Source organism: Panicum virgatum, chromosome 2N (genome assembly GCF_016808335.1).
Source record: "Panicum virgatum strain AP13 chromosome 2N, P.virgatum_v5, whole genome shotgun sequence".
Lineage (NCBI taxonomy): Eukaryota > Viridiplantae > Streptophyta > Magnoliopsida > Poales > Poaceae > Panicum > Panicum virgatum.
In genome coordinates, this window is record NC_053146.1 from 39,452,247 (window position 1) to 39,474,308 (window position 22,062).

At 44.1% G+C, this 22,062-nt stretch overlaps 2 protein-coding genes across 2 annotated transcripts; both read left to right on the forward strand.

Annotated features, from left to right (window-relative positions):
• Window positions 1-2,800: 2,800 nt before the first annotated feature.
• Window positions 2,801-3,433, forward strand: LOC120662597 (mucin-7-like). Its single transcript, XM_039941713.1, has one exon. It carries the CDS (start codon window positions 2,801-2,803, stop codon window positions 3,431-3,433), a length of 633 nt encoding a protein of 210 aa, XP_039797647.1.
• A 2,803-nt stretch (window positions 3,434-6,236) lies between these two features.
• On the forward strand, window positions 6,237-8,503 carry LOC120662598 (L-type lectin-domain containing receptor kinase IX.1-like). The gene is made up of 2 exons (XM_039941714.1): window positions 6,237-7,660; window positions 7,849-8,503. The coding sequence occupies exons 1-2, from the start codon at window positions 6,237-6,239 to the stop codon at window positions 8,501-8,503; spliced, it is 2,079 nt and encodes a 692-aa protein (XP_039797648.1).
• The last annotated feature ends 13,559 nt before the right edge of the window (window positions 8,504-22,062 follow it).

Below are 22,062 nucleotides of genomic sequence, written 5' to 3' on the forward strand. Positions count from 1 at the left end.
TCAGAATATCAAAGATTTTAGTTACAAGTACTCGACACTGTTTCTCAAAACACATACCCATGCATTCTCGGGAGGATTTTGTGCCTAGAAAAGCGTTGGAAGCTTCAGAGACTTGTTGAAGTTGTCGAGTACTTTGCAGCATCTTTTGACTACTTCAGACTGAGCCATTGGTTCTGGAGACATCCTGGTAGGATCTTGTGTGCCTTCATATCTGAAGAGGCTGGAGAGGCTAGACCCGACGGCTTACAAAGGAAAAGACTACGTGATCACCAGTAACTCCTTTATTTTTCATCTGAGCAATGGCTCTCAGGATGCAGTCAACTTGCTGGCCACTAGGTCCATTACTCGACCAACTTTCTTGGACTTCGGGGGCACCAGGAATTCTTTCTGGAAGTGGTGATTCAAAGTTCATGACATGAAACCAGAATTTTTTCCACTCGACTCCTTTACCCACTGGATCATAAGCCAAGTACTTGTCTCGGGTCTCAGGACAGAGTACTAATTCACAACCCCCGACAACGGCGGGTTTGGCAGAATTTGAAACGGAGACAAGAGTGAAAAATGTTGAAAAAGGTGAAAGTGGGGAAGAATACCAAGGAATGCTTCGCAGAAATGAGTGAAAATGGAAAGATACAAAATGGATTGAGGAGTCAAATGATGCAGTTGGATTCCCAAAAACTGCAGAAGGGCAAAGAAAAATTCCGATACGGGAAGTGCAAGACCACGTTCCACGAAATCACGGAATACAACGGTCTCAAGGGTACCTTCCATGGGGTAATCTTCACCTTCTCCTGCACACCATTGGATCACACCCTGAGATTGGAGAAGACCCAAATTCTCCAATTCTTGCACTGCTACTTCAGACATTTTGCTTTTGCGCCAACCTGTTGACATATTGTCGACCGCATCCTCTTCAACCTTGGATTTGTCCTTCTTGGGGCCATCTAAAAGTCACGAGTTTAGGCTCGGGGACTACGAGAGGGGCTGTGGATCTCACTGAGAGAGGAAAAGTGTGAAATCTGAGTTTGACGGCAGCCAGGAGTTCAAGGGGTAAAACCCTCACAAGATTCCAGACGGATTTATATGGTCTCCGGTGGCAATTTCGTAAATATTTGGGATATCAACAGATTCTTTCTTTTTTAGGGAAGCCTTCATTGCTTCTTTTGTCACGAGTTTGCTTTGATTCTTAAATCTAAATATGGAAATTTAAATTAAAGACTCAGTGGCTGCGGGATATGTGCATCAAAAATTTATTTTCCAATTTTTTTCGAAAATAAAGAAGGAAAAAGACTGAAGTGACCCTCAGCCTGATTCTGCGATTCAACCTAGGGCTCGGGGGCTACTCCATATGGAGCGCGAGTACTTCTTGCACCATATATGATAAAGATTTAGGGGTTTGAGCACCTCACAGCCTCGAGATAACCAGAAGTACTTGGGGGACTACTCGACATTTCTGAAGGAAGACCCGGAGAATGTTCTGGCTACTTGAAGTACTCGAGGACGACCAGCCAAGTACTCGATGTTTGCAGGACTCGGCTATGAAGAGCTCGGGGGCTTGTCAGACCCGGGGCAGCGGGACTGCTTATAGACATAGGATGTTCTAGAGTAAGGGATAGCTCATGGATGTACCTTACCTCTCTTGTAACTACCCGAATAGGCGTAGGACTAGCTGCAATACAAAGGAAACTACCCGATCGTGCTGTAGTAGGATTCCAACTGTACTCAGTTAGGACTTTCCATGTAAACATGTCCCCCCGGATATATAAGGGCGGGCAGGTACCCCCTCAAAACACATCAAAACCTAAGGCAATACAAACCACCACAAAGGACGTAGGGTATTACGCAACTCGCGGCCCGAACCTATCTAAATCTTTGTGTTCCTTGCACCATCGAGTTCTAGAGCCGTCGATCCCTACCTACAAACCCTACTGCTAAGGACATCTCTGAGCAGACTTGGCGGTAAACACCGACACCCATCACCCTCACCAGCCGTACCCACCTCCAGATGAGGAGGCCAGCATTCTGTTCATTCAGCTGTTTCTGCCCGGGACACCGAGGAACCCAGACAAACTCGCGCTGCTTATCAAGACTATTCACCTAGCTCTTCGGCAGAGTCTGCTCTATAGGCAGGGGTACAATGAGGGACTCACAGCATTGCAGCAGTGGCTTCTGGTTCACATCTTGACTGGCAGACAGTTCGATATAGTAGATCTTTGTATCTGTGAGTTAGGAGGTGATCTTTGACGGGATGACAGCTCACCATCAACAGCCGTCCGCGCACTGGATCAGCTGGATCCTGGCTCAGCTCGAGCAGAACGCCCATATTGATGAGCTACAACACTCAAGGTTGAGCTTCAAGGAGTACTCACCTCATGCACCTCGAGACGGCAGATGTGGCCCAAGGGGCCAGCGCCTAGCACAAAGGACTCTTGACGAGCGTGCGTTGGCCGAGGGCGGAGTTCGAGATTAGGATAGGGCCGCAGAGGAAGCTGCTTTAGACGAGGCAGAGGCACAGTTGCCAGGGTTCTTTGCTGAGGATACAGAAGATTTGAAGGACGGCGAGGATTACATTCCGACCATCTCCGTCCCCTGAGGCGCTCACGACGACGAGGCAGGTTCTTCACGTGGTCCGGCTTCAGTGCCACCACCAGTTATAGCCGCACAGGTGTCTCAGCCCGACTCTCTTGCAGCTATTCTCCAGACACTTGCAGAGGAGCAGCGCTCATAGAGAGAGATGCAGAACCGGTTACTAGCTGAGCAGGCTCACCAGGCGGAGGCTTAGACACTCCTCTTCCAGGAGATGAGGCAACAGCAGGAGACCATGAGGCAGCAACTCCTTATTCAGTCCCAGCAGCATCAGCAGATGTTCACGTTCTTTTCAGGCTGTTTTGGGACCCTCTACCGCCACCAGGGTCTGTCGGAGCCCCAGTTTCCCACTTCTCAGCAGCTCCAGTATGACCCTTCTGGTCCTTCTCCTCCGATCGGCGGGTTTGTGCAGACACCCCTAGCCTCGTACCCGATGTCTCCACTACTTCAGACCGGGGTGTTTGCGATGCCTTCTCCAGCTCCAGCTCCAGCACAGCAGTTTGGGATGACCGAGGAGCAGCGGGCTCTCTTTCAGTCACAGCAGCAGTTCCTTCACGACCTACAACACCCGTCTGCTCAGTCTCTGCTAGTCACTATACTCACGTTCGAGCCGATCAGTCCGACAGCTGTTCGTCCTTCCTCGGTGGACTCTGTTCCCGTCTCGTCAGCACCTTTGATGGAGGCCACGAGTGTCGTCACGGAGGAAGTCACGTCTTCAGCTCAGCCAACTTCTACTGCTCCGACGACTTCTCCCGTCACGCCTACCGCCTCCACCGACGACTCTGACGACGACCCCGACCGCTTCATCGCCGCACCCAACCAGACGACTCCGACTTCCCCACCCTAGGAGTAGCTTTGCATTCCTTTTTGGTGCATTGGTGCCAAAGGGGGAGATAGATAGGGGGAGTAGAAATAGGGGGAGCTTGGCAGTAGTACGTTTGTGTTTTGGACTTCATGGCTTTTGTGTATGGACATGTTATTTGGATATTGTGCTTGATCTTGTGTTGACATGTCCCTACATGTGTTTCATTTCAGTTAATACATGCTTGTTTAGTTTCTTCTTTATCTTGTACCTTGCATGTGTTGTAGTGCTTTCAATTTCATATTATGCTATCTCTACTTTGTGTTGTCATCAATCACCAAAAAGGGGGAGATTGAAGCGCGTCTAGGCCCATAGATACAATCGGTAAGTTTCGGTGATTAATGACAACCGTATGCGACTAACGTGTATTTTGAAGAAAATATTATTTACAAGTTAAGTCTCATATGAAATGTGAAAGGAGGCCCCTCAAAATTCATGATCAAACTTTCACGAACTCAATTTTCAAGGAAAGGACCATTCTAGATTCAAGTGTCACAAGAAGATGAAGAACACTTGTTGTAGTTTGAGTTTTATATATTTTAGTTTGTGATCGTACTATTAAGAGGGGTTCTCGGGTTAGTAGCTTGACTCGAATCAATTTGGCCTTAGAAACGATGCACACTTGCTCGACTCAGTCCAAGACAGCTCAAAAGAACTCAAGAAAACACTTGGAAGAATAAAAGCTCGAAGATAGAAACAATTCCAAATCAACTCAGTTGAGATCAGAGAAAATCAGTTGCACCGGTTACACCGGTGCTTGAGCTCCGTTTCATCCGAACAGTGCTGCTGGAGTCGAGTGAAGGAAAACACAGTATCACTGGTTACACAGGTGCCATATGAACTAGCACCGGTCTAATCACCATGGCATCCTTCAGAGAGCATGTATTTTGGTGTGAAAAGTTTTCTTCAGCACCGGTTGCACCGGTGGAATGAAATGGAAGCACTGGTGTATTCACTATAGTAATGATGATAGGCTCTGTTTGACTGAAGCTCAAATACTCTTCAGCACCGGTTACACCGGTGCCTCACAGGAGCAAGCACCGGTGCAATTCTGTCATACTGGCACTGTGTCAGATTGTCAATGGCTACTATTTGGATTCAGAGTGACTGGTTACACCGGTGCTACATATGCGACTTTTTGGGCAGTTTGTTCCCAACGTCTAGGGGTGCTTCTCCACTCTATATAAGTCGACCCCCTGACTCATTTATGATGTCTTTGACGCATTGAATACCTGAGGCCACCCTAGAGAAGAGAAGAGAAGTGTTTGGAGCCATTGAATGAAAATCTAGTGCTTGCAAGTGATCCAAACTTGAAGAATTCAACCATTCCTTGAGTAGCAAGTCTGCTAGTGCTTAGGGCCATCTCAGTGAGGGTCAAGTGAAGCCTTGAGAGCTTGTTACTCTTGGTGTTTGACGGCACCTAGACGATCTTGGTGATCGGGAGGTTCTTGGTGAGCTCTTGGAGATTGTGGGAGCCCCCAAAAAAGGAGATTGTATATGATGTGAAACTAGCCATTCTGGAGATGGAGAAAGAGCATTCTTAGTCAAGACTTGCTTCTTGGTGATGCAAGGAGCGATACCCTTAGTGGGTGCTCCAACGTGGATTAAGGGGAGCGTCAACTCCTCGATACCACGGGAAAAAATCCGGTTGTCCCGTGTCCCTCTTATTTACTTTACTAGCATTTCTTATATCTTGTGCTTGTTTAAACTCTTGCTTGGTTGCTTTTGTCTAGAAGTTTATCATGCTAGTTTGTTTCTATTGACTAGGTTGCACAATTATTAGTGTGATTAATCCTAAGAAAAATGAACATGTTAGTGTGTTATCCTACCTAGAATGATGATGCTAGTGTGCTCTAGTTGATAGGATCAACCTTTGTAGATTGGGCAACACTAGTCCAGATTAAGGACTCGATAGAAATTCGAAAAAATCCCAATTCAACTTCCCCTTCTCGGGAGTCGATCCTTTCAGCTCTTCACTGCTAATTTCATTACCGTTACTGCTTGCGGGGCTCAACCAAACAGCACCTTGGAGATGCTGAAGGAGAAAACGTCCGCCACCCCTCGTCCACTCAAACCATGAGGTTCAGGCCGAACGCTGCGATATCTCCGGGGGAATTTTGTTCCGTAGTGCCAATGCAAAATTGGGAGGGAGTGGCGATGCTTTCAACTTGTCCAAAATCCAAATCTATCACCGGAGACATCGAAGCTAAGCTGTGAAGGAGTACGATTGGATGCAAATGGTCTGACCACAGGATGTACAAATTTTAGCTTCCTTTGATATGGATTATAACTCCTTCGATCATCATCTCCTAGTAAAATCAGGAAAGATTATATTAACTTGGAAGGTAGCAAATGGATATATGTGTTGGCGACTTGGCATCTTGTCTTAATTTAGCCTAAGTAGCTCCAATTGATTGGCTGGTTTCTTACAAAAAAAATGACAAATCCGTTGCTGGAAAATTGTTGGCGACATGTATCCATCGTATTTAGCTTCGCTGGCATATTTCTTCGGTTAAAAAAGAGAGGAGAAAACATATAAAAAACGAAAAAAATAGCAAAGTAGTTTGAGTTACCAAGGCAGAACTGCAGATGATGCCTATTATTTGCTAGACACAGTCTAGCTGACTAACTAAAATAACATTAAATCACGGTGTAACTTCATTTCTTGTATATATATAGCTCATGGACGTGTTATTCAGCTCCAAAACACACATAGCAATTCCTCCCAACAATGTTTGCAGTCGACTCTCTCTGTCTTATTTTTATGCTGTCTTTTTGGGTTTGCTACATGCTCCTGTCGTCGGCACTGTTCTTGCCTCTTTCTACCTCACTTTCCTTCAACTTTGATTTCTCCCAACCGGGTGGCTTTAACGCTGCAAACTTCAGCTTCGATGGCGATACACACTACAACCTCCAGTCCCAGGTGATCGAGCTGACAAAGAGTGACGGGAACCCAGGCTTGGACAACAGCGTGGGCCGGGCGTCGTACGCTCAGCCTGTGCAGCTCTGGGACGAGGTGACCGGCGAGCTTGCAAGTTTCACCACCACGTTCTCCATCCAAATCCTGCCGGACAGCATAAACAATCACACCGCCGGCGACGGTATGGCTTTCTTCCTCGGGCATTACCTTTCGAGGATCCCTAGTGTTAGCGGGGGTGGCAACCTCGGCCTCTTCAGCGAGGGTAAAAACAGCACTTACGCGATGGGAGACAATCGGCTCGTGGCGGTTGAATTCGATACATTCTTGAACACAAACTATGACGAAACCAGTGACAACCACATGGGAATTGACATCAACTCCATCATCTCAACGGCGTACACCAACACCAGCGTGCCTGGAAAGAACCTGACCTCCGGTCTCGTGATGACCTGCCAGGTCACCTACGTCAACAGCACGAAGAGCCTCGCTGCTGACCTCCATATTGGCGACGTTACTTACAAAGTTGGCACTAGTGCTGACCTGAGCTTGCTCTTACCGAGCGTGGTGGCAATCGGCTTCTCAGGGGCTACTGGCGCCGCCTTCGAGCGGCACCGGGTTCTGGCATGGTCATTTAACTCCACAATCGATAGGCCCCCTCCAACTGCACCGCCGATTTCACCTACACAGCCACCTCCATCATCAGCTTCATCTGATAATGGACATCGTGGTGGAGGTAATTTCTTCTCAAAAGTCCCATGGAAGATAGCTGGACCAATAGTCGGAGTTGTGGTACTTGTAGCTGCCTTGGGAGGTTTCTTGTTGTGTCTGTTGAAGCCATGGGCAGGAAAGAGAAAGAAGAGTTTAGCTCCGGATGACACGGATGACAGGGGAAGTGAGAGTCAAGAACCAGCTTCGGGAGAGGCTCCTGCCAACGTCCCGAGAACTTTCAGCTACCGTGAGCTGTCCAAGGCAACAAACAACTTTACAGTGCAAAATAAGCTCGGGGAAGGGGGTTATGCCGTCGTTTACAAGGGCCAACTGAAGAATCCAAGCCGACTCGTCGCCATAAAAAACTTCAAACTCGTAAGACAATCTGCTGCTGAAAGGAGGAAGGCGTTCGAGGATGAAATGAAGGTTATCATTAAAGTCAGGCAAAGGCACCTGGTTGAGTTAGTGGGCTGGTGCATTGATGAAGAAAAGGATATCGTCTCACTTGTTTACGAGTTTGTGTCAGAAGGCAGCCTCCATGAAAATTTGCACAAGGGAAGGAGTTGGTTGTCATGGCCCAGCAGGTATTTATGTAGTTTTGCTATGCATCAGAAAATCCCCATCTTGTTCTCAAAAAAAAGAAAAGAAAATCCCCATCTTTTTTATACTACTTTAAATTCATACCAAAACAAAACCTTTATTCTCCATCCAGTCGTCCTATCCTGTTCGAGTACTTCTATTTACCTGTGCTTTTTTTCTTATTGTTACATAGGTATCAAATTATCCTCGATCTAGGGTGTGCCCTCCGGTATCTTCATGGAGAGTGCACGGAGTGCGTCTTGCATGGTGACATATCGGCATCTAACATACTGCTCGATGCAAGGCATGGAGCTAAATTGGCAGACTTCGGGTTGGCAAGGTTGATGGACCATGCCATGGAGCTGGAAACGACCTGCAACTTGGCTGGAACGCCAGGCTACGTCGACCCGGATTTTGTGAACACCGGGAAGCGGAGCAGGGAGTCGGATGTCTACGGCTTCGGCATTGTTCTTCTGGAGACAGTGACTGGCCGAAGCCCTGCTGCTGCTGCTGGAGACCTTGTGTCCCCCTTGCTGAAGTGGGCATGGAGCATTCAGCGCAGCAGTACGATCCTAGAAGCAGCGGATCCAAGGCTCCGACACGAGTCCACGAGTGGTCAGCAAGGTCAGATGGAGCGTGTGCTACAGGTCGCGTTCTGGTGCGCGCACACCGAACCGACGCAGCGGCCGTCCATCAAAGAGGCCATGAGGACCTTGGAGTCGGGGGATGTGGTGATCCCTCATTTACCACCGCCAGGGTTTGTGGCTGGTCCATTAAATCTTGTTGTTGATGACATGTCATGTGAGACCTCAGACAGCGTTGTATCCTCGGCTACCAGCCGGGCATAGCTAGCGCGTCCATCTATCGGGCTTATAATAGAGTTCTTCATAAAAACCCTGCCTTAATGGAAATAGGGCGCCGCTTTACTCTTCCAGCACAATTTAATTTGTTATTGTAGAAATTAAACATGAGATATACCTTTCCTGTCACTTACGTCAGAGCATTATATGTGGGTCCATGGGTTGTTGGGTCTTACTCGCTCCTCGTGTCCTCACGGCCGCTTCGTAGGACGACATAAAGCTATTTTTCTAACAACGAGTGCTTGCCTGTCACCACTTGGCTCTGTGACTATATGTCACGTGCACGACAATTACATGAGCATCACCTGAATCAGACTGTATATCGTATATGCTACAACCGATGAATCGATCGCTAGAGACAATCAGCTTCTTTGGTGGGGGGAGCAGTGAAAGGAATCTTGATTACACGATGTTGTAGCCTAGAGGGGGTGAATAGACTTTTCTTTAAAATTTAGCACTTAATTCCTGCTGGGACTGCCTGGACCGGTCAGACCGGTCTATGCAGGCAGACAGCCCAGTCAGCAGGAACGAGTCCCCTCTCGAGCTTGAATCTATATGAAACTTAGGATATGTATTTTGCAGAGTATTTCTATCAATATAAACAGGTCCCTACGCACAAGTAGAGCACACCCAAGTAGATCGAGTGGAAGCACAATTCAAACTCAAAACTATAATTGCAAAGAATGTAAAACAAACCGAAATGAAGATGATGCAAGGAGACACGATGGTTTATTTGACCGAAGTTCGGATTCACCCCGTGCACCCACGTGTGAATCTTACTCTCCGTTGAGGAAGCTCGTAGTGACCGCAAGGTCAAGCCATTTTCTCTTCTCCACTATATGATCATGCGCCCTCTTGGCACACAATCGAAGCCGCAACAAACTTGTCGCTGCTCACCACAAGCTTGGGAGCTAGCCGGTGACGCCTAGCCGTCTAGGAGGCGATGCTCCAAGAGTAACAAATGCTTCAATCAAGTTGGCCGACGCAACCTCAAGTGCTCAAAGCTTGGATGTTTCTCTCTTCTTGCTCAAATGGCTCTATAGGAATGGATTCACTCAACCCAACTCAAGGATTCAACTTGAATCAAGCAACTCTCACAAAAAGAGATTGGGGAGGACTCTCCAAGTGCTCACAAGACTCAAATATGTTCTAGAAGTTAAGGCATCAGCACCCACGAATGGGTGAAGTCATGGGGTATAAATACCCCTCTTTCAAAAACTAGCCGTTGCCCCTATCTGTATTGGACCGGTCAGACCGGTTCCTCAGACCAGTCTCTTTTGAAAACTAGCCGTTGGAGGTTTTCTCTGCCCAGACCGGTCAGACCGGTCCCTCACTGATTTTTGCAGTTAGCTCTCTCCTATTAGGCTAAACTCTCTAGGGACTGTTTTGAGTACTTTTGGTGTTGTCTAAACCTACTGATGTTGGATCCCTCTTAATAGTACGGCATACCTATACTCAAGTGCAGAAATGAAATATACAATTACCACAATCACAACTTGAACTTCGCACTATGATCATGCCGTCATTTCTTCGATCAATACTGTGAGGGCATCAACATCTTCATTCTTTGAGCATACCCGCTTTGAGCTAGTGACTTTGAATCTTCAATTTGCATATGAAAGAAATCTAACTTCATTCACAAGTCATCTTCTTCACTTGAATAATGACACTCTTCAACATAGAGCTCTCTATGACTCTAGGATCTCCGGCCTTTGACCCGTATCGGTTTCTTTGCTCTCCCTCAAGCCGTCGCTTGCGTAGCCTCTTGAAACACGCCTCTCGGTCCTCTACCTTTATCCTAGCCGTCCATCTTGAACTCATATTGATTTGTGTCATGCATGAAAATCTTCTTATCAATTTGAATTCTCAATTCAATTTCATATGCAAGCTTTCCAATTTGAGACATCATATATGCATCAACTCATGTCTCATTCTCTTTTGCCTTGCTTGCTTGCTTCTTTTGTTAACAACCATTTATCACAAGTGACAAGATCTTCTATATTTGAGACTATACATAAGCATATCACATCTCATTCACAAAACCTTTACTTGTCACTTTGAATCCCATTATAAGTCGAATAAGTCTTCATAGATATTGGAGCCTTTATATCAATCATGAATCATTTTCTCTCAATTTTCTTTCTCATTCTAGCTTGTCACATACAATGATTGCCAATGAGACATACACAATTGCTTGCAATACATGAGCTATCTCATTTAGTACCTATTATTTAATTAAATATCTGCTCATAATCTCATGCAAACAAGTTAGTCCTTTAATCGTGTTGTCAATCAATGCTCCAAAACCCACTAGGGGCCTAGATGCTCTTTCAAGCAGCGCAATAGCTATCTAAGCCAACAGCAGATAATTTAGCCTATAACCATCGATACTGAGCACCAGGAGCTATTTTTTTTCCTTTTTCTTTATCTTTTTTTTCTTCTAGCAGCTAAGTGCTATTTGTGCCTGACAAAGCAAAAAATAGTACTGTTTTTTCTTATTCTTTATCTTTTCTTCTCCATTTATTTGTTTATTTTTTCTTGTCCATTACTTTTTTTCTCTCTTTATTCGTGTTTATATTCATTTCTATTTCTTTTTTCTTTCAACTTCCATTTTCCTTTCTTCCCCTCTAATTCAATGTATGTTAATTTATTTGTTTATTACCTTCTCTCTTTGTGTTTACTTATTATTTTCTATTTATTTATTACCTTCTCTCTTCTTGTTATTTACTTTTCTTGCCTTAACTAGGCTGGTTGTTTTTTGTTTGTTTTACTTGTTAGTAATATTCATTTTTTATCTTTTTTATTTTCAGTTTTACTTTTCTATTCTTATCTTTTCTATTTTACCTTTTTTCTTTTCTTATAATTATTTGATGTATATTTCTATTTTATTTCCATTTCTTTCTTTGTTTATTTTAAATCTCATGTGGATGTTTATACTTCAAATTGAAAGTTTTTATCATGTTCTATGCTAATTTGTTTGTATTGTGATTGATTATTTAGTGTGAGAAATAATTTACTTTATTTACATACTAACTTATTCAACAGCTTTCCATATTCTGTTTGCTAAAAAGTAATATATTTTGTGTCGTGAATGTGTTTGTTCTTCGTGTAAAATTATTTATGATGTCAAATTATTTGTTCCTTTTGTGGATTATAGTGTTCGATGATATTGACTCATTTTTCTCACAATATTCATTATCTATTACTTATCCTATAGAATTAACAGTTCAATGGTTCACTGGTTCAACCGTTATGAACCGGTTGAACCGCTGGTTCGAAAGTTTTGGACCGTTCAACTGAACCGGCCATGAATACTATGAACCGGTACTATATACTAGTAATTAATAGTAAATACTACATAGTTGATCATAGGAAAATAAGCTCATAGATAACATAATTATATAGGATTGCAAGTTCAACATATAGAGCATAAATATAAATTGAATTTGTGCAGAAGCAAGCAACCATGTACGATGAAAAATTACAAGTATTCAGTAGTCTAATGAGCTCTGACATAGTGACTGCAAATTTGCTATTTCCAACAACAATTTGTGAGCTGCAACTTGCAATCAAGTTTGAGTCTTCAAATCAGTCAATATGAACACTATACAAATCTATTTGTATTTTGAGTTGCTAATCGTCAGGCATTAGCCATGTCTTCTCTATGTAGCTCGTCTTCTCGATGTAGGAGACAGGCAGGCACAACTTGCAGGGGTAGGCCGGCCACCAATCGCCGGCCACGAGGGCCGCACTTGCGAAGCCCACAGCCATGCATGCTGGCGGACATAGGTAGCTGCAGCGCCGCCTGCAGGGGACGACCAGACATCAAGGCAGAGAGACGGAGGGGCCGCTCCGCGGACGAGCCGACGAAGAGCAACAGGGAGCTAGGGAGAGGCGACGAGTTGGAGCGGCTAGCCTGTTCGCCTCCAGTCTAGATCCAGCGATACGCCGCCGTGACAAGAAAGAATGAAAAACCGAAACATCCCCACCCACGTTATGCTGAATGTGAGACAATATTATTCTTCCATTTATACCCTTAGATGGATAAGGTTACACAGAATAAATAGAGGGATAACTTTGGTCCAAATCAAAAACGCTCCGATTCACATGGAACCGTCCGGTTCACCGGTTTCTTGAAAAACCAGGCGGTTCAACCGGTTTTTACCAGTTCGATTGCAGAGATGGTCTTTTAAGTGAACCGGACCGTTGTCTCTAGTTCACGGTTTTTTCGGTCGGACCGGCGGTCTGGTCCGGTCCTAATAACTAGGGTTTAATATTTTATTCGTTGTACATTATTAGTTTTTGATATATTTAATATTTTATTATTAAAATAATTATTTGTTCATGTTGTTAAATTATTTGTTCTAGGATCAGAAGCTAATTATTTAATATTAAAAAATATTTTTAAAAAATCGAGCAAACATAGGCAAGTGTAGTCTTGTTTTGAAGATCTTTTCATAGGGAAAAAATGGTGAAATCCAAAATTAAGCTGAATGCTCAGTTTAATAATTACTTTTAGTATTGAATTTTTATGCATGTGGGATGTCAGTATTGTTGTCTACTTGTGCAATGCAGAGTCTTTTTTCTATTTAGCTGGTAACATGCGTTCTAACGGGCCTCATATATGGCCCAAAGTTACCGCACACCTCGCTGGAAATTAAATCATATTGTTAATGGTTGCTGTAACATCACCTGAAAGTGATGTCTAATCGCGTCCCTTCCCTTGAAGGGAATTGCATAGACTACCAGGATGATTTCGGCCCATGCAAGTGGGCTGGCCCATGAGAAGCGGGCTGGTTGTTGTTCGTTGTTGCTAGTGCTGCTCATGCATGACAATAGTAAAGAATGAGGTGTGCATGTTTTTTCTTTTCCCTATTTTTTCTTTTATTTTTATTTTTATTTTCAATTAATTTTGTTTCTATTTTCATCTTATTTTATTCATACTCCTTTTCTAGATATTATTGTCTATTCATTTTCTTCTTTTTTTCCTTAATATTTCTCTTCTCTTACCAATTTTCCTTTTTATTCTGGCAGTTTTATTTTTGTATATATTTTTTACTAGCTTTTGAATTAAATAGATTTATTTAGTTTTTGAGCTAACTGGTTCATGCCGTGGACATAATTTATTCGTGATGTGAATACATTTGTTCCTTGTATTGAATAATTTGTTCGTATGTGGAGTCTTTTGTATATTAACATTTTTGTAATAATAAATTAGTTATTTTCATTGTAGGATAAATTTTTTCTAATAAGAACAATTTGGCCGTGATTCTTACATATTTACTTTTTGTGTAGAAAAATTTATTCGCATGTGCACTATTATGATCACTTTGAAGATTAATTTGTTCGTAATTTTTTTTAAAATATCATTTTGTATACAATTTTGTCCACGATGTAAAAATTATTGTCGATTTTCATGTAAATAATATTTTATGCTGGCATATGCTACTTTAATTACATAAATATCATTTGCATGTTCATGTACAAAGTTAGATGAAAACTATATATTCTTATTGGACCATTGACATTCACAGGCTCCTTAGTTCATGGCCCGCTCGTGTGGCGCTTTTTTCTTTTTTATATTTAAAAAATCAAAATTTCAAAAATATATGTCTGTTTTGAAAATTTTCAAAAATATACCCCGGTCGCCCTATGGGGGACGACAAGCCCTAAATATAATTTTTTTTCTTCAAATTTGTAACGAGGTCCCTGACCGGGGGCGCGCGCGTGAAGGGGGGGCTGTCGCCCCCCCAACGGGCGACAGGGGGGGCCTGTCGCCCCCCTCGGGCGACCGGGGCTTGCTCCCCTATATAAGCATTCTACCCTCATTTCCTCCTCATTTGAGCCCAAAAATTTCACCAAAAATCTAGAAAAAAAAGAGGGATGAGGAGAAGGGAAGCGGCGAAGCCCTACCGGATTCCGCACTTGTGATCTGCATGTTAGTACATTTAGTTTATGTATTTTTTCATTGGTATTGTAGAGTAATTTAATTTAATTAGTGCTATAGTAGAATCATTTAAGTAGGAGTTTAATGATACTTTAGTTACGTAGTAGTAAATTAGTTTAGAAAATTAGTACTACGCATTTATTATTACAATTGCAGTAGTATTAGAGACGTGTTTATAAATTAATTACGATTTAGAATAGAATTTGGCATATGCTGTATAGAATTTGAGTGTCATCACGTAGTTATGAATACTTATATATTGTAGTTGAATTCCATACTTAGTTTTTACGGATTATTGAATAAGGTAGTGAAGTAAAGAGTATAACTTGATAAGTATTCTGTGATATATAGATATGTCGAGCAAGATGTAGTTTCAAGTATTTTATGGTGACTACAATGTTTTGTATGGGCCAAATGGAGTAGACCTTTCTGCATTTAAGTGCACATCTAGCGCCATAGATAAACCTCTAGAAAAGAGTTTTGGTTCCATAAGTAAGTGGCTGCAGCGTGGGTTCCGTGTTTATCCGTTGACACATGTGATGACCGTCCAGTCTCTTGTTAATTGGGAGGTAGAAAGTGATTTATTGGAATTAATGATGATACACAGCACTGATGACTGGCAGAAGTACATGCAAGCAGCTCTAGAGCGTGGGTGGCCTCTGGCCATTCTTGTTCAAATCCGGGAGAAGACACAAAATGAAATCCAACATGGTGCAGATCAAGCAACTCCGAGTAATCGAAGAGAGACCAACTATGTTGAGCAAGATAAGTCAGAAGAGATAGAGAACCAAAACATGGGACCACAGGGCCTTGCTGATAAGAAAGAGAGGATACATAGCATTGTGGACGAGATAGAGGCAGAAGACCAAACCGCAATAGAGATGGAAGAATATGAGGGCTCATCTGATGACGAGCAGTACTCATTGCCAAAAGAGTGGAAGGAGCATGGTTTTGGCAGTCATGTCGCAGAAGACGTACGAAATCTGGAGTGGGAGTACAGAGGGAATGAGGTAGTGCAAGGTGCAACATATCCAAACATTGAAGCCTGTTGTCGGTCAAAACCCACCGGCGAGTAGCGACAGGCAACACGAAGAGCCGGGAGGTCGCTAGGGTGCTGGCAGGCACTGCTTCCTCGGATAACGGCCCACAATCCGGCACACGCCGAAGATTCCGGAGAATGTAAGGCGTGCCACCTGACCTATACCCGATCAGGAAGGTGTGAACGTGCTTTAAACGATTTGCCTGCATGCACAAACACGTGTAAACATTAGTCCGAGCTGTGGTCGGCTCCCCGGGACGACTCTTGCATCGGCTTTCAAAGAGCCGATCGAGTCCCGGTGTCAGATTGGATCTGCATTTATCCGGATATCGACGAATAAAGCGAATAATTATGGAAAACATGCTTCAATTAAACCTAGCTAATCCGACCCACGACAGTAAAAGCTTCACCGCTAGATCGGAACATCCTACACGTAACTAGGCCTAGCAAACACAACAGATAACTAAACCATAATAAAAAACAGAGGCCTAAGAACTAGCAAGAGCCGATTCCCGGAACAATCCCTATCAAGGCTAAGATAAAGCATCTATTACATCGCCGGAACATCCAATCCGTTTGCAGGGCCTAACCTAACAGATATTGAGCTAATTCTTATAAAATAAGAACAAACCGTAACAGATTGGATCTACTAGATAAAAAAGAGCAATGTGTTAACTCTATGCAACTAATCCTCTACGATGAGAACTAGCTTAAGATCAAGCATGAACACATAGAGAAAACATGATATTCGTAGATGGTAAACAATAAGAGCATGATAGATCTACTAATAGACATGCTACGAACATCAAGATATCTAGCACTACTTGCCATCAAAAATGCTTCAGTACGAGTAATACCAAGATAAAGGCAAGAATAATGCTGCCCTGATCGCAAGAAAACGATCAGGGCAGCATGGCGCTTACTTGGATGAAACCCTAGAATTAGGGGCGGCGTTGCGCCAAGGTGTTGTTGCAAAACATGATGACGTTCTCTTCTTTACGAATATCATAGGGTACATATTTATAGTCCGGAGACTTGGGAAACAATCTAAACTAATGTGTCCATATCGGACTCTATCTCTAACTCAATCTAAACTGAATCTAAAGATACATGGCCCATAGGGCCCAAATGCTCACGCAGGAGCCGATTCGTAAGCCTTCTTCAATCTCTTCATTAAGCCCAACTCACTCGCGGCCCATTAATTAACCTTATTAATTTATGGCGATAACACATGCCCCCCTGGTTTTGGCAATGATAATTCCAAAACCACTCCGTTGCTTCATCTACCCGTTAATGCTCATTAAAACACACGGCAACCACCAAGGAAGACGCAACGTCTCTGCAACTGGTTCCTCGTAGAACGTGAAACTACCGATCCATCTTCCATCTTTTTACTATTTAATCTCATCCCGAATCGGCTCTCTTCATAGCTAGCTCATCTTCCTCCCAAAGCCAAGTAGCACAGAAAAAACCACAATCTCCTGTAGCCATGGTGATCTCTTCCTCCTCTGGCTCCAACTCCAATGATGACTCTTCCTCCTCTTCTTCTTCAACCCTCTCTGCCTCCTCCCTTGACTCTATCCCCGAGAGCCGAGAGCCGACATCGGAGTACGATCCGATAGCGGCGTACGAGGCGCTCACTCCTCTGCATTGGGATGCAGAGGAGTTCGACTTTGGGACCGTCTCCGAGGAGGACGAGCCCGAGACCGAGGGGGAAGACCTCCAGTTCCTCTGTAGAACTGGAGAGCAACAGCGACGACAAGTTCTCCTGGGACGGAGTCGATTCCTCCTCAGAAGAGGAAATCGACTCCTCCTCCGGCGATGACCCAATGGGAGGGAATCCCTTCCGATTCCTCGGGTCCTCCGAGGAGAACAGCGAGGAAGAGAGCGGCGACGGCGGCGGTCGGAGCAGCTACTTCGAGTCCGAGGGCGGTAGCAGCGCCTTCGACGACGACGACGACAGCAGCGACGGCGGAGATGCGCCGGCCCGGAGCCCCAAACGCCGTAGGTACTAAGTACCTACGAGCAGTAGACGTAGTACTGTAGGAGTAGGATTGTAAAGCTGAAGGATTATTCCTTTGTCAAATCGGCTTTCCTCTGTAAAAAAATCATCTTTTAATGAAGCTCATTGTCTTTCAATTCTATGTGTTTGGATTATCCCCCAAAAAGCCGATGGCAACGCATCTGGCTTCCATTAATATCTAAGAGCCGACGAAATTCAAACTGGAAGCAACCCGCATAAGAGTAGAACATCACTTCCACTTCGAACCCAACTCGAAATAAACTTCCAAATCCGAGCGTAATTCGAAAATCCTGCCCTACAAATTCGAGCAAGAACTCTCTAAGCATCCGGAATTCGAATCAGAGCCCACAGCAACCAAACCCTAAGTCAACGGATCTGAACCATGGCAGACTCTGCAGCTCAGACAACAAACTCTGCAATCGATAATGCGGCAATATGCGGCCTGAAGGTAACATCCAGCCCAATCCTTTTAACTTTCTTCAGCTTATTAAGCCTCTAAACAAATTAAACTGTGAAACATGACACCATATGTAAATTTCTGAATCTCTGAACCTCAGGTGTCAGACATCCTTCTACCACATCTTTCCAATCCAAAATCTTTCTGTCTTGGCCCACGAGCTTACGAATATCCCATAGATTTGATCTCTTGTGAAGCAAATAGGATCCCTTTCGTAAGTCAAAACATTGATTTGAACCTCTGGGCCGACTGCTTAAGAGCCTGGCCTAACCCCCCTGAGAGCTGGATTACATGGTACAGCAGAGTAGCAAAAGCATATATGCCCTTGTGGCAGGAATTGAACATAGCCGATGCACTTAGCTTATCATTATCACCACTTGACAAAGATGAAAATCTTCTGAAAACCATCGGCTATTTTTGGTCTGATGCCCTGAACTGTTTCTTCTTTGGCCGCAGTCCCATGACCCCTACTCTGCTAGATGTCACCATGATCACTGGCCTAGACATTGGATCTCCTAATCCAGCTGCCCATAAAAAGGCAGAAGTCCCCTTTAAACTTTCATCCAAGGCAAATTGCACAAACTGGGGCACTTACATGAACCAGCACATGAAAACAAAAGGTCCAGTGACTGAAAAGGAACACACAGCCTTCTTAAATCTTTGGTTAGAACATTTCGTCTTCTGTGGTCCTTCTTTAGCTCCAACTAAGAATTACCTCCCTTTGGCCTATCACCTGGCTCATGGCAATCGCACCGGCCTAGGCAAACTTTTCCTTGGAGAAACATACAAATGTCTCCACCTGATGACAACCAATTTACTCAACCAAAGGAAACTCAGAACTGGAGGCCCTTGGTGGTTCATTCAGTTATGGGCACAACTTTACTTTCAGCATCAGATCTCAAACCTTCAAAGCCTAACCAAGAACTCCTTTCCCGTCGAAAACGGCAAGCCAATTAGATGCACTAGCTATGGCCAAGCCTTATTCAGCCTTCCTGGCAGCAAACTGAATCCAACAGACGCAGCAAACTGGTTCAGAGTTTTCTATAAAGGCTTAGAGAATCCCCTTTATTTCCCATTCACTGAATCTGAAGCTTTTGAGAACCCAACTGCCTTCAGACTGGATAGTTTTGCCGATGACAACAGCACTCGGCATCTATACTCCCTGATGATTCGACCTGGCTTCCTTCCTGTTGGTATGAGTACTTCCAATAGAATTATCAAACCAGACTATGAAACCTATCAACCAGTCGTAGCAGCTCGGCAATTTGGCTTAGGACAAGTCTCTCCCCACTTCCATATTCACCACTTGGTGGAGAGTAGAGCCGATCTGCCTGACGGCCTCACCAGTTCAAGATGCTACAGCTTGTTTGACAACCTTCACATTCTGATACCAGCCGATCTGTCCTTCACTTCCTCATCAATCGACTTCTGCACATGGTGGGGAATGTGGAAAACTCATATCTTCATAAAAGCTTTAGGTCCTCGACTGCAGCAAATTGATCCTGAGTATGTAGCCCCCAAGGAAGAGGTACTGAATCTATGCACTTTATCCCTTCTGAGTCCTCTATCCTTTTACTTGTCTAATCCTTGCTCACCTCTCTTACAGCAACAAGATGGTCCAGCACCTGTGACCAGTAACGGGGAACCATTCCACTTTCTTCCAACTGCTCCTGATGTCCTCTTTTGCAAGGGATCACCATCAATGAAGAAAGTAATAATGGCTGTTCAGCCAGACTTACTCCAGTCGGCTTCTAAACGAAGACAAACTTCGGTAAGTGCTGCCCCCCGGTGCCAACTAAGAAAAGGAAGATGATCACGAGGCGAGTCATCAAGAAATCAACACAAGCTTCCCCGAGTCCATCAGAGTCTAACACCAACCAGGTAATCCATCTTACCAAAACCTCTCCCTTATTGCATACATATATACTCTGGTTGATTGTAATTTTATTTCCAGAACGCAACTGAAGACAACCTTAATACTAGTAGCTCAGTACAACACGAAGCCATCATTCACGAAGCTGATACTGGAGCAACTGAAACTCCCAATGCTCTGACGGATGTGCATGATGAACAGGCTGACATAATCGAAGCCCATGTTGTCACCTCTAATCCAACTGGATCGGCCACACTTGAACCGATCATCACTCCTTGTTCAGAACAGGTAACTCTACGAGCCGATTTAAATCAGCTGATCACTCCATTAATGTACTTTGCTCAACTAATCTTTATCATATCGGCAGGGCTTCAATATTTCAGACATGCTCTCCTTTCACCCCGCATCAATGGGACTGAATGCACCGAATGCAGAGGTGCAGTCACCACAGCAGCCGATTACAATTACAAATCAGCTTTAGAATATCAAGCGTCTGCTCTCTGCTCCAATTACTGCTCTAGTCGGTGATTCCAGTGAAATAAAGAACATCTTCGAGCAAATAGAATCCCAACTCCCGGAGCCATTACAAATCAAGCTCTGGCCAGCCAGCAATCTTCCATTCTTCCGGATAGAAGTGAATAGAGCACAACAAAGAATAGAAGCACATCATTCTCAAGCTTCTCTGAAAGTTGACATTGCTCAAAAATGCAAGGCCCTCAACCAGAAAAAGGCAACTCTAGTTGTCAAAGCTGACGTGTCTGCCAACATGAACCGACTCGACCTCCTGAAGAAAGAATTGGCAGAACTCGAAGAAAAGGTCCGCACCACCAAGAAGCTCATCTAGGCCGAGGAAGCTTCTATTGCAAACTCCAAACAAGAAACCCAGGAAATAGTCGAGCAGATACAAGCAGAGTTTGCAGAGATAAGCACCTTGAGTCAGCAGATAGTAACAGGCGATGACAAGGATGACGAAGCAATCATAGCACGAGCAGACGCCATCCGTACATAAGCCATCCATGTCATTGAAGAATTCCTGAACTAATACATAGGCTCAAGAAACATTTAGTATTGCCTGTTAACCAGGAACTTGTAACTGTTTAAAACATCTTAAGTCGATGGTCACACATCGGTTGTCTCGCTCCTCATATATTATCTCTTTTCTTTTTTACTGGCCAACTCAACGTGTTGGCCTCTCATGATTTTATTTTATTTTTACTGGCCAACTCAACGTGTTGGCCTTTTCTCTTTTTTTTTACTGGCCAACTCAACATGTTGGCCTCTCATGATACAACCGGATGGATTTCATCGGCTTTTGTCATTCGCCCTCCCACATGCTCGGGCAATATTTCTTAAGGTGTTGACCATTGACAGCCATAGGAAACTTGACACCATCCAACTCCTCAAGCATGTAGGCATTTTCAGGCAAAACCTGATCAACCTTGTACGGCCCGTGCCAAGTTGGAGACCACTTGCCATATTTTCTATCTTTGCTTCCCAATGGTAACACTGCCTCCCAGACTAGGTCTCCAACCTGGAATTCTTTCGGCCTGACCTTTTTGTTGTATGCACGAGCAAATTTAGCCTTGCTTTCCTTAATCTTCTCCAGTGACCAAAGGCTCAGCTCTGTAAGATCTTCGATGTTGTCGCTCATCAAGGCTGCATACTCTTCAGCCGATAGATCATTCTGAAACTGAACACGCCTTGATCCGGCCGTAATCTCCCATGGTAACAGAGCATCTTGGCCGTAGACCAAGTGGTACGGTGACGTCTTGATGGATCCATGACATGAGATACGATATGCCCACAAAGCTTCTGACAACACCTCATGCCAGCGCCTAGGATATTCATTGATCTTTCTCTTGATCAGCTTGATAAGGCTTTGGTTGGATGCTTCAGCATGTCCATTAGCCTGGGCATAATATGGAGATGATCTGATCAGCTTAATCCCCATATCATCAGCGAATTTCCTAAATTCCTCCGATATAAAGACTGATCCTCCATCGGTCGTGATGGTCTGAGGGATCCCAAACCTATGAATAATGTGCTCTTTGACGAAACTGATCACATCTTTTGATGCTACCGATCTCATGGGTACCGCTTCCACCCATTTTGTGAAATAATCCGTGACAGCTAAAACCCATTGGTGACCTTTGCTAGACGGCGGGTTAATCTGGCCAATCATATCCATGGCCCAACCCCTGAACGGAC

Bases quoted from the DNA above. Each gene is read 5' to 3' on its own strand.
- LOC120662597 (XM_039941713.1), top strand. From the start codon at position 2,801: ATGAGGCAACAGCAGGAGACCATGAGGCAGCAACTCCTTATTCAGTCC.
- LOC120662598 (XM_039941714.1), top strand. From the start codon at position 6,237: ATGCTCCTGTCGTCGGCACTGTTCTTGCCTCTTTCTACCTCACTTTCC. The intron at 7,661-7,848 runs GTATTTATGTAG...ATTGTTACATAG, and splicing joins TGGTTGTCATGGCCCAGCAG to GTATCAAATTATCCTCGATC.